The 12,871-nt window shown below is 43.4% G+C and overlaps 2 protein-coding genes across 8 annotated transcripts in view; one reads left to right on the plus strand and one right to left on the minus strand.

Annotated features, from left to right (window-relative positions):
- Positions 1-11,348, minus strand: part of LOC128329260 (zona pellucida-binding protein 2-like) — a 67,646-nt gene extending 56,298 nt beyond the window's left edge. For 4 of the 6 annotated variants that reach the window (XM_053260126.1, XM_053260127.1, XM_053260125.1 and 1 more), the window contains exons 1-3: positions 11,199-11,331; positions 5,590-5,763; positions 2,786-2,911 (exon numbers count right to left, since the gene is read on the minus strand). In XM_053260126.1, coding sequence (XP_053116101.1) covers positions 2,786-2,911; positions 5,590-5,763; positions 11,199-11,307 — 409 coding nt within the window. In that variant the 5' untranslated portion in view covers positions 11,308-11,331. Of the gene's footprint in view, positions 1-2,785; positions 2,912-5,589; positions 5,764-10,913; positions 11,032-11,198 lie in introns of those variants that run through there. The other 2 variants (XM_053260123.1, XM_053260124.1) reach the window with 2 other exon arrangements.
- Positions 11,349-11,458: 110 nt separating this feature from the next.
- GLIPR2 (GLI pathogenesis related 2) overlaps positions 11,459-12,871 on the plus strand; it is a 54,542-nt gene continuing 53,129 nt past the window's right edge. Inside the window, exon 1 of one of the 2 annotated variants that reach the window (XM_053260128.1) lies at positions 11,459-11,598. The gene's annotated coding sequence lies outside the window, so the exon portion shown is untranslated. The remainder of the gene's footprint in view (positions 11,599-12,871) is intronic. The other variant, XM_053260129.1, reaches the window with a different exon arrangement.

The following is a 12,871-nucleotide window of genomic DNA, read 5'->3' on the forward strand; positions in this document are numbered from 1 at the left end:
ATCAGATGATAATCTCTGTTAAGTGTTCCAAATCAGAGTCCTGAGTAACTGTACAGACCCTTGGAAGGCAAGTGCAGTTCCTTCTGTGTTAGTTACTCCTGACTAATTATTGTTTGCACAAAGTGCCCTTTCACAAGTCCCATGTGTGCTCCAAGTACTTTAGCCCTGCACACAGAGCACTATAGCCACATGCAATAGATCTTGAGAAATGAGATGTGCTTCCTGGCTCAGTCTTGAAGTGGAGGTGGGGCTTTGTCACAGGAAAGAATAAGATCTGAACTAACCTGGCCATTCATCTGATCTTCCCCATCACATCCTCAAATCTATTTCTTTCTCCTTTTGTCATCATAACTATGCTGTTTTAGGATTTACAACAACGCAACAACAGCCCTCCATCAACTTTTCTATGCTGTCATAACCTTGAAGTTATGCCAGCATGAAGGATTTAGTTGCAATCCTATCTTCATGCAGCCAGTATAATTCAAGGACAGGTTTGATTGATTAATCTCCTTAACTAGCAGCATGTTGAGCATATTGTTGGGCCAATAGTTGTTTATAACAAAGATAAGCAATAGAATGCTTACAAGTTATATGCAGCCAAACAAGCCTTTCCTCCCCTTGCCCCTTAGAATGACTAACCCTAAGATAAATTGACTTACAGTGGAAGCGTGGGGCTGCAATTATGGGGCTGGCATCCTTGATATGACAAATAGAGACCATACTCCTTGAGGCTGTCCACACAACCAAAAACAACCAAAAACTCCTTGAGGCTGTCCACACAACCAGGTTTGGAAGATGTACATGCTCCCAATTTCGGTTGTGTGGGAGCAAACAACTAGCTAGGAGGAAAGGTAGTGATTTTATGGAAACAGGAGCTGGGTAGGACAGCACCATCCTACCCAGCTTTCATACCCAGCATTTGACCAAAGTAGGAGGAAAAGCTGTCCTACCCAGCTCCAAACTGAGAATGTGTACAGCTCCCAAACCTGGGTAAGACACTTGTCCTATCCAGTGTTTGGTTGTGTGAACAGTCTCTTTGTATTGTTCCCCTTGGTTTCTGGGTTGTAAAGGTTTTTTCAGCTTAGTTGTTCAGAAAATTAGTAGTAGTAGTAATTTTTTTATATGTCCAAACATGGTATCCGTCACCTAGAAAGAAAAGGTTCAGGGGAATCTTTCCTGACAACATTCAGAACATATTTATTAACTAGACAGGTTTGTGTTGTTATGCATTCATTATGAATTCCGGTATTATTACTCTGCTCAGTCCGTTTAAAAAAACATTTTATATGAATATTTCTTATAAAACATGTAATGTCAAACTCATAAATTGCCATACAGATGATAGATTCATGCATTTTATATTCTAACTAGCTGACTTGGCGCAGAGCATCTGTGCCCCTAGTTCTCCCTATCTTCCCTCCATCTTCATTCTGTGTTCCCTCCCTCCTTCAGCCCCAGTTTGTGCTCCCTCCTTTCAGCCCCATTTTGTGTTCCCTTGCTGGCCGGCCGGGCCACTGCTTCTGCTCCCTTGGCGGCTGGCCGGGCCACCACTTCTCCCTTGGCGGCCGGCCGGCCTGGCTGTTGCTTCTCCTTCCTGGCTGCTTAGCCATTCTCCTGGCCAGCAGTTTCTTTCTGCCCATCCCTGTTGCTAATCGGCAGCTCACAAGAGCTGCCACGCATGGGATTAGCGATGGGTACGTCTAGGAGGATTATATATATAGATTATAGATAGATAGATAGATAGATAGATAGATAGATAGATAGATATTAACAGAGATGGGAAAGAACTAACCATGACACCAATTAAGCTAAAAATTTGTCAGTTACCTGCTCTGCTCAGTCTTATCAGAATTATTAGTCCAATGACTAAAATCCAGTGGATCAGGCACATGCATCCTTCCACCAACACAATATCACAACTAATGGCATTGCAGACATTGCTGGACCCTACCCTGGGGCATTCCCAGAAGGCAATTTATTCTAACATGATCACAGATTCTGATGAGAGATTTTTGGGGGCATCCAGAATATGTTAACGGATGTTAAGTAATACAGAAAAGGATTGGTTCTTTCATGAATTCCCAGCAAATGGCACTAAGAAATAGTTTGATCTCCTTTGATTTCATCTAGCTGCCCTAGAGAAATCTTGTCAGAATCTGTGTTCATGTTAGAATAAACTGTCATTTGGAAATGCCCCTGGAACAAACACTGCACAGTATTCCTGTAAGTTGCCATATTCCTGAAGTGAATTTCTAACTGGGCAAAGAGGTATCTTTTGAAGAAGTGATTATCTAATATTTAACAGGGAAAGAGAAACTGTCCCTATCCAACCACAGCACAGCATCCTTCCACTGGCTGTTGCTGGTGTCTTACCTCGCACTTATTTTTAGGTTGTGAGCCCTCTTGGGACAGGAAACCATCTTATTTATTATTTATCTTTCTATGTAAACTGCTTTGAAAGCTTTTGTTGAAAAGCAGTATACACATATTTATAGCAGTACTGCAGTTAATGCCACATAAGGTCATTCCATATTGCTAGAGTCAAGAAGACTTAGGCATACTAACAGCTCCTCTATGATTCATTCTCTCAGTTATTTGAGCCCACCAGAACTGATAAAAAAATCACAATTCAATCTATTAAGACACTCTTCAATCCTAAGCATGTTGTTTATTCAGAAGCAAAGCCCACAGTTCAACAGGGCTTACTCTGCAGCAACTGTGTTCTAGTTACTACAGGGTAACTAGACAGCATTCCTAATTTACATACAATTAAAATAATAGTTACCTTTAGTTATTTGTCCTAGAGGACCAGTCCACTGGTATACTGGATCAAAGATTCTCTGCATTAATAGTTTTTCAGTCAAACAATTAAGAATTAAATGATTTGAATAAATAGGAATGTATACTGCAGCTGAAATAGGAAAAAAGTCATATTACGAAATAAATAGATAGAACAAATACAATAATAATACAAGTGCTTTGAACAAATCACTGCTCCTGTGCAAGCCCACTGAAATAAAATCACACAAGAATACTTGGTAAATTACACCCAGTTGGTCTACTGTAATGAAAGGATTTGTGCTGGTGTAGGATCAGCACCAGAAACATATGGCTGTTTGTATATATTTTTATATTTTATGTTAGCTAGGTCAACAAAAATTTATTCTCACTGTAATTCCCTACCACAAGGAAGCCTTTCAGTTACATGTAAGAAGTTGCTCAAATACCCATTAATTTTAAAACTGCCTGGTTGCCTCAGGTGAAGAATCAGTTGCTCTTTCTCTATTGGAAGAATCAACAAAGACACATTACATGTAAATATATGTAATGGTATCCAGACTGCTCTTTCATGGCTAGAAAAACAATTTGGGGAGTGTGCAATTGGGAATGGAGAAGTGGAACTTGATCCTTTCTTTGCCTACCATATCCCCATTCCAAGTGTCCCCCAGCAACGTTTCATCCCATGAGGGCATATACAGTATGTCAGAAAAGGAAGGGCACAAAGCCAAACAAAAAAGGAGGAACACCCCAAATGCCTCTGGGATGAACTTTATTAATAGCCTGGCACTTTTCGGCAAACTCTTTATCAAGGGCTTTGGTTCCAATGTCTCTCAGAAGGACCAACAGATGCTTTGCCTTAGCCTCTTCCAATTACTGAGACACAATGGAATAAGAAGAGCCCTTGATAAAGGCCTTGCCACAATGTGTTGGACTTTTAATAAAGTTCATCCCAGAAGCATTTGAGGTTTGGCCACATTTTTCAGGTGGAAAAGAGACATCTCAAGCAGGAAACAATGGATGAAGAAAATAATTCCCCTTCCCCTATTCCTTAAATCCCAATAATCCCCTCATAAAACAGCTTTTTAAAAAAAGTTTTAGAAGAGAGTTTGACTACCATTACATGTATTTTTACACATAACTAATTTTGCCTTCACTCATGTCTTCATCAGTTTGATGCTTTTGGCAGTTTTATCAGCCAGAGAAGTGTGTGTATGAGATATAGAGACCTTTTTACAGACCTTCCCAAGAGTCACTTCGCAAGAGGCTTGATGTGATTATTGAACACATCACTATGTGTTTTTGTTTTTATTTTTAAAATGGTTCAGGGGGCCTAATTATTTTGAGACTGACATGGAGGGCAGTTTAACCCTTCTCCCACATGTCATGCTCCCAATGAAAATTGCTTCCTCAGGTGCTAATGCTTGTTTTGCCAAACAACAGCTTGGGAGTTGGGGTGAGGTGGGGATTTCCAACAGGATGTGTGTGTGTGTGTGTGTGTGTGTGTGTGTGTGTGTGTGTGTAATGGTTAAACTCCTCTCTTCACTCCACCACACTGCTCCTGATCTGAAGGCTCTATGAGGCAAGTCTCATGACCAGTGGGACTCGCTGAAATGAGGTCTGCGGGGAGAGCGGGCTTAGCCCACTCTCCCCGCAGATGATCGCCCGCGGAGCCCTGGGCGGCCAGATTGGCCGCCCACATGACTGCCGGCTCCTTCATGGAGCTGGCGAGGGCTGTGAGGATTGGGGGAGGTGTCGTCCCTGGAAGTTCCAGGATACCCCGTGTGTGTGTGTGTGTGGCATACTGGAGAGACTCCCGAGCCCGGGAGGCTGAAAGCAGCCTCCTGGCCGGGAGGTCTCCTCATGTGTTGCCACGCTGTGGAGCCATGCCGCGGCAACACACGATCAAAAAGATGAGGTTAATGAAGCGCTCACTCCGTTAACCTCGGCTAAGGGGAGGGGTACGTCGGGAGGTTTGCTGCCGGAAGCCGTGCGGTTCCTGTTGTAGCACACGATCAGCCAAACTCAGGCTAGGCTTCCTTAGCCCGATTGTGGCTGATCATGAGAATAGCCTCTACGACTAATATTTAAAACAGACAGAAAGGTATTGACATGTTTAATGTCACATCCAGTTTGACCCTAAACATTCTCAGTTTGGGGGGGGGGGGGAAACAATACATGATGTGGCAATTAGGACAGCAGTTCAAAAAATTAATTAAAAGCCCTGCTGAGCATGTATGCAATGTAACAGGGCTCCCTGGATCAGGGCCAGAGTAGGGAGGAGCTGTTGCTCAGTAGTAAGCACATGCTCTGCATACAGGTCCTAGCAGGTCTTTCCTGTAATCTCCAAGGGTACAGCTGGGAATGATCTCTATCTGAAAGTCTAAAGAGCTACTGCCAATCAGTGTAGACCAGGGCTGCTCAACTTCGGCCCTCAGCTGTTTTTGAACTACAACTCCCATAATCCCCAGCCACAGAGGCCAATAGGGATTATGAGAGTTTGCAGGCCAACATCTGCCAAATTTGAGCAGCCTTGATGTACACAATACTGACCTGGATAATGAATTGTTTGATTCTGTATAATACAGCTTCACCACCAACGACATTATAAGCTAAAATTCAATACAAAGTTAGATGTAGACAAGCCCACTGATTTCAATGAGCTTAGATGCACTTAACTCTGCATAAGATATAGCTGCACACTGAGTTCTACTGTGGAAAGTAAACAAGAGCACAGAACACAACAGTACAAAAACCCAGCCCTTCAATAACTATCTGAAATCAAAAGGTTTTGGAAACAGTTTGGATTACCAGTTCTTTCTTCTTTTCCAAATATTTGAAGAGAAGTTTCTTGAGCTTCTGGGATAGATGTAATAGTTTCATACTGAGCCTCTGAATCTGGCAATATATCTCTAATTTCTCTGTTCAAGTGTATGGTTCGTCTCCTTAAACGGCACATTTTATTCATAAAACATGGACTTCCAGCTAGAACAATATACAGAAAAGTTTCACAACTTGAAAAACAAAAACATACAAATAAAACCCTTAAAAATTTCATTATTAATTATTCTGCAAAATACAGTAATATAAATAACTAATTGCTTCCTTTACTACAGAACATTTGCAATACTACATAGAGTTTGGTTAAGAAATTAAGAGCAGACAGTAGAATCATCCTCTGTCTCCAGTCTCCCACCTCAACTCTTATCCATTCAAATGTAAATTCTTACATCCCTCTCCTCATCAACCTAAACCATGGTTAGCCAAGCAATGTTAGCTATGGTTACCTGTTAACCAGGATTTGAAATCAACTCAAATCCTGATTTCAAAGCCCAATTAAGAGAAAGAAAGAAATTAGCACAAGAAAGCCATTTTTTGGGGGGGAATTAAGGCAGCACTTATTCTCAAATAAATTCCCTAAGTTCAGTGCAATCTATCTTCAAGCAGACATAACATAAGATTGGGCTGCCTATGTCCATTCTGTTGGTGAACATTTAAACCACAGGCCAGATAAATGCAGAAATGAATTTATGCATTATTTGTGAAAATGATTTCTTATTGCAGAGATCTGAAATAAAATTAAGGCATCTATTTAGCTATCGCAAAATAGAAAAGCATTGTCACTTTTGAACTTTGGTGCTGGAGAAGACTTTTGAGGATACCATGGACAACCAGGAAAACAAACAAATGGATCATAGAACAAATCAATCCAGAATTTTCACTCGAAGCACAAATGACCAGGCTCAAACTATCGTACTTCGGACACATTATGTGAAGATCCTGCTCCTTTGAGAAGTCTATAATGCTGGGGAAAGTTGAAGGAAAGAGAAGAAGAGGACGACCAGCAACAAGGTGGACGAACTCAATTACGACAGCAATGAAGGCACCACTGAGAGGCCTTTAAGGCCAAGTTGAAGACAGAGCATCCTGGAGAGAATCTATCTATGTGGTTGCTAAGAGTTGACACCGACTTGACAGTACTTAATCAATCAATCAATCAATGTAGCGATCACATTATTTTGGCTTCTGAAATGAGCAGTATGAATACCATACAGTAAGTGTGAGAGACCTGAAAGCTAACCCATATCTTCAGTGTGTGCAATATAAAATGTTCTTAAACAGTTGCGAATGATTGAAGTATTGACTACTGTGCTCATATGCTATATGGTCAAAATTTAATGAATTGTATGTGCTTTAGAAGGTGATTACATATATATGCAAGACATACCGGTATGTGAATGCTTTGAATATGTGGAAGTGCTATATTGAGTGCTAAGTGTTATTATTATTTAATGCAACTTAAAGGCTATAGCACTTTTCCTTGAGAAGGCAGGCAGAAAGATTTAACTTTTGTAACTCACTTGAATTAGCATTTAAACCAAATATTTTGTGTGAGTTGTGCCTTGGGTTGCCAGGTCACAACACTGAGAGCGTCACTCTGTAACCACTTCCTTCTATTGATCCTTGCATCCAATCACTCACACACCCTTCACTAAGTCTATTGTACTAGGGTGCAAGGGAGGAAAAAAAGGCCCTGCTTGCTTGCTTCAGAAAGTGGAAAAATGGGGGTGGGTGGGAGGTGAAGGAAAGGGTAGGGATCATCAACAGCAGCTGCAGTATCGATAAATAAATAGAATCATGGCAATTCTAGTTATGCCCATACTACATGCTACACCCATCCCTACGGGTGACCAAAGGCAAAGAATAAAGCTCCTATCCTCTCTAATAAAAGCCTTGGTGTCCGTCCATGGACACCAAGGCGTGTGTCCATGCCTCCCTGGGCCGTTCTGGAAACGCGCCGAGGGAGACACGACCGCGGCGACCAGGCGGCCATGATGGCCGGAAGAAGAAGCGGCTGCCGTGGAGAAGTGGCCGCCGCGAAGCCGGGCGAGGGGAAGAGGCGGCGGGGGAAACCGGCCGAGGCGGGGCCGTGGCCGAGGCCTGGCTGCAATGCCGAAGACGGCCGGAGGGAAGAGGCGGCGGGGGAAGCCGGCCGAGGCGGCGGCAGAGCCGCGGCCGAGGCCTGGCGGCGCCGCAGAAGCACACGAAACAGGCGGCGGGTGCGGGCGGAACTCTTGGAGGCGGCAGCACTCTCCCCTACTAGTGCCCGTTATTTAAATGGGCTAAAAAACACTTGTCTCTTTAATAATATGTGCATTATCCTTCCATTATTGATTGATTGAGTGAGTGAGTGATTTATGTAGTGTATAAACTGCTTTTCAACAAGTGTTCCCTAAGTAGTGCACCAAGGGCAGCTCCAGGTTTCAGGGGGCCTGCTCCTACCTGGGTGGACCTCAAGAGAATTACTCTGCTACCACCACACAAGGCTATAAGCACAGGGGTGGTTTCAAGGATCAACAATAGGCCATTCTGAGGACCCTGGGCAGCTGTCCAACAATGCTAACCCCTGTTGCTGCCTGGCCCTGAACCATGCAGCAGGGATGTGCACGGAACCATTCGGTGCTCCATTCTAGGAGCGCCAAACCTGTTCCGTGGACTGGCATTCGAGCTGGTTTGCAGGTGGGGGGTGGGATAACTTTAAGGGCGGGGGAATGTGCTCTTACCCCTCCTGCCACGTTTTCCCCACTGGTGCTGTGTATTCAAACAGTCTGGCAGGGTGGCAGCGTATCTCCCTCTGCCCTATTGCTTCCTGTTTTAGTAGTAAATTTATTACAGTCCTTAGACCAGCTTAACATTTAAAGTTAGGGTTAGGGTAAGGGTAAATTATAATTTACAAATATTCAAATTGCTAATACAAGCTCTACGAAGTTTGGATGCAACAAAACAGAACTTGGCCACATTTATAGAAGTAACAAGTTTAAAATTTGACAATAAAAAAATCCAAGTAAAATTGATCTGTATGATCAGGATGGTTCTTTAAGAGAGGAACAATAAACTTAATACGAGCATCCCTATAAAAATGACAATACAGAATAACATGAAGAACTGACTCTATATCCCCTGAGCCACAAGGGCAACGACACAATGCATATAGGACTCGTTTATATTTCCCGTCTAGGAGTGCGGAGGGAAGGGAATTCAAATGAATTGCTTCCTTGGGCTGGAAGTATCTGGTGCATGTACAACATGCGCACCGGGAACTTCTGGTCCAAGGAAGCAACGGGGCAGCAGGGAGGTACACTCCTGCCCCGCCGGACTGTTTAAATACACAGTGCTGGCGGGGAAAATGCGGCGGGAGGGATATGAGCACACTCCCCCACCCTTAGTTATCCACCCTGCCACCTTCGGACCGACAGGTGTCAGTTCCGTGCACATCCCCACCATACAGTATAAGTTCAAAACACAATTATAAAAACATACAGATTAAAACTGAAGTATTAATGCAAAGCAGCAGAGTAATAAAAAAAATCTCACCACCCAACTTAGCAAATTATCCTAGACTTCCTATGAAATGACAACGAGAAAGATAAGCAAACCTCCTGAGAAAGTGTTCCAAAACTCTGGAGACAATTACAGAAAAGGCTCTGTTATGTGTGAAAACCAACCTGGAATCTGCAAAAAGTGGATACCTACAGTAAGGCCTTATTTGAAACCTCAGGGAGGTTGTATGGAAGGGGATATCTAGGATGGAAGCCATTTAGGGCTTTGCAGATCAACTGCAGCACACTAGACGAAGAAACATAGTATACTGGCCAATGATGTTGCTCCAAATCAGATAGCCAGCTTTTCTTTGCATTTATATTTTTTATTAGTTTTCTATATACCAACGTGACTTCCAGTTCATCTTTCAACATAGTTATACTGTAACATCTATATTTGCTCTCATATAAATATTTTCTTCATATTTTACCATAATAATCCTTTAGTTTCATTACTCAAACAAATTCCCTAACTGTTATTTTTACATTTCAAGCCCCATTGATAAATCCAAATTTACATTGTTTTTCCTGTACCACAAAGAGGGTTTCCAATCTTCTAGAAAACTTCCTAAATGGCCATCTCTTAGTAATACAGTAAATTTAGAAATTTCTGTTTTCTTTTGGGATTTCTTCATTGATTATGCCCAACAGAAAGGGTTCAAGTGTCTTGCGACATACATTTGAGTATCTTTTTAAATTCATCATAAGTCTTATCTTAAGGCCTCTTTACTTCTCTGCAGGACTGCCACATGTGATAAAAGGACCCCTCGCTTTCTTTAAATCTCCAACGCTTATTAGATACATTTTTGTAAATTAAAGCTAATTTCTTAGGTATTAAATGCCATACATCAATTTTATCAAATTCTCTTTTACATTATAGTACATTGTGAATTTCTTACACCGCTTCTCCCAATCCTCTAGATTAATATTATGACCTGCTTCTTGTACCCACTTTACCATTGTTAATTTTACCACTTCATCTCGTTTCTTCACATAACAGATTATACATTTTAATAATTTCCCAAACTATTATCAAACTTCTTCCACTTTGATCTTATCATAAGATAAATACACATGCCAACACCAACATTTACAACATGTCAGAGTATTAATTAAAAGTATCATTTGGAATAAATATAACATCTTTTATAATACTCCATTTCTTGATATAATTATTAATTTGATAATTTTTCTAACTTTAATTCTCTTCTGAAGTAATAGCTGGATCTGAATCAAAAGCTTTTTTGTATCTTCGCCAACATTTTTCTAATTCCGAACAATCCCTCTTAACAAATTTCTTAGATTTATTTAAAGAAGACATTCCTTCAGGCAATAGCCATTTAAAGGCTATATTTTTCTTCCTCAAAGCGTCCGCCACATACTTATAATGCTTCCAAGATAGCCAGCTTTTCTAACTTTGTTTGAGAAACTGCACCTGCCTAAATGCCCTCTTCTATATAAGCATTAAAGAGCCCTGCCCTTTATTTCTCATTTCTGCCAGTAGGATTGCCACCTGTCTGGGGCTCTGTAACTTTTCACTGCTGCTTGTGACAGGCAGAAATCCATCAGGTAGTGCTCTACTTTCCCATAACATCCTAGTTTTCCTAGGGAAGAAGATTTCTCTTGCTGAATTTCTACCTGCCACGCCGCGGTGGAAAAGCCACAGCGAGAGAGACCTCTGCGGAAGAGACCTCTGCGGAACAGGTGTTTGTTAAAACAAACACCTGTTCTGTTTTAAAAGGACGGCCTCCCTACCCCATGGTTAACACTCTCGGTCATATCATGATCAGATAGTCAGACATCAGGGAGGGTTTCAGTTGCAGACTGCTTGTTTTAGCGGAGCAGGACAATTCTGGCTACGAATGAGGAAAGGGGTGTGGTGAAAGCCGGTTCCTCCACTTAAACCCGCCTCAAGAAGATAAGAAGTCGAGGAAGGTGTTTTTGACCGTAGGGAAGGGAAAAGGAAACAGCCACTCTCTTCAAAAGGAACAATCAATCAATCCCAAATTCTCGACGATTCTCAAGTTTTGGGTTACTTACGGGCCACCCCTGAGGGGAGAAGGAGGAGCAACAGTGGGGGGCATACCAAAAGGAGCGCCCTGCGGCTGAGCTGGCGCTGCTGTGAGGCCGTTGCCGCCGGCGCCGCCATCGCCTCGCCCTCCCTTCCCTTCAGGGTGCGTGGCAGAGCCCCTTCCCCCGGCGGCGGCGGCGCCAGCGGCTGCGGCAGAGAGACGGAGGGAGGGGAGCAGGAGGGCCAGCGCGCGGGGGAGGGCTGCGGACGGCGCGAGCCCGGGCTGGGAGAGCAGGGAGGCCCCTCAACCGGAATGAAGCATCATCGCTGAATGGAGCTTCCAGTGGCAGAAGAATCGGAAAGTATCCGGAACCGGAGGACCGAGAAGAGGAGGCGGAAGGACGGACTTGTCGCCTCCATGCCCTGCTGGTGAGTGCGTGAGCCTCTCCTAGAGTCACTAGGCTGGCCGCTGGGGAAACGGAATGCTGCCTGGCGAAGCCAGAAGCTTCGTCGCCGCCCAGAGTTCTTGGTCACGGAGGGGAAGCGCCCCTCGACCCAAGTGGAAGGTCCACGGCCGGCCTCAAAACAGTGGGTGGTGCATCGTCAGCTGCTGGTATCCTCCGGGCTGGACTTCGACAGTGTGGTGTGGTTGCAAATTCAGAAGCGCACTCACCATGGTAGCCCCCACAGTCACGCCCAGCCCCCCAAAGCCGTAATCACAGCCGCCGCCCCCGACCTAAGAAACACGTAACACGACCTCTTTATATTCATATTTTTAAATGTTGTGTTTTTTGTTTTGTGGGCAAACATGCAGGCTGTAAGAATAGTAATAATACCAGATTCCTTTTACAAAGAAACCTGTCCAAAGTATACTGGACACCACCAATCACTTATTTGAGCGAAAGCGATGGTGATAAAAATGCAGCACTGTATGGTGGACACCCATAATGACCAGTTTTAGTCGATTTACTCTATGACCTCCCAACTTGGATTAATTTCAACAGTCTGGTTAGCAGCCACTCTGGTTCTGGTGTCCTCAGCACCAGAACTCAGCAGCACAATGAATTCTTAGCCACAGATAACCATATTTCTCTGGTTTCCACCACCCATTTACATTTATGGTAGCAATGAGGTAGCCCATTAATTCTGATGAACAGCTACAGAAGACTCTTTAGGTGTGAGTCTTTCCCAGCTCAACCTGGAGATGCCAGGGATTGAACCTAGGACTCTCTGCATGCAAATGTTTTAAAAACAGATTCTGTACCAATGAGCTATGACCCCATCCCCACTGGAAGCTTCCATATACCAAATCAGAACACTGATAAATCAGTATTGTCAACTCTGGCTGGCAGCAGCTCTCTGCTGAGAGTCTTTCCCAGCTTTGCCTGGAGATGCCAGGACTGAACCTGGGAGAACCTTCTGTGTGCTAGGATACATACAGATGCTCTTCCACTGAGCTATGCCCCCCATCCCCAAAGGGAAATAACTATGTGGGACTGCCTTTGAAGAATATCCGGAAACTGCAGCTAGTACAAAATGCAGCAGCTAGGATTGTATCTGGAGCTGCCTGTTGGGATCATATTACACCCATTCAGAAAGAGCTGCAGAGGCTACCAATTTGGTTCCGGGTCCTATTCAAGGTGCTGGTTTTGACCTTTAAGTCCCTTAATGGTTTGGGCCCTGGATATCTGAAGGACCGCCT

The sequence above is a fragment of the Hemicordylus capensis genome, chromosome 6, assembly GCF_027244095.1.
Source record: "Hemicordylus capensis ecotype Gifberg chromosome 6, rHemCap1.1.pri, whole genome shotgun sequence".
NCBI classification, from domain to species: Eukaryota; Metazoa; Chordata; class Lepidosauria; order Squamata; family Cordylidae; genus Hemicordylus; species Hemicordylus capensis.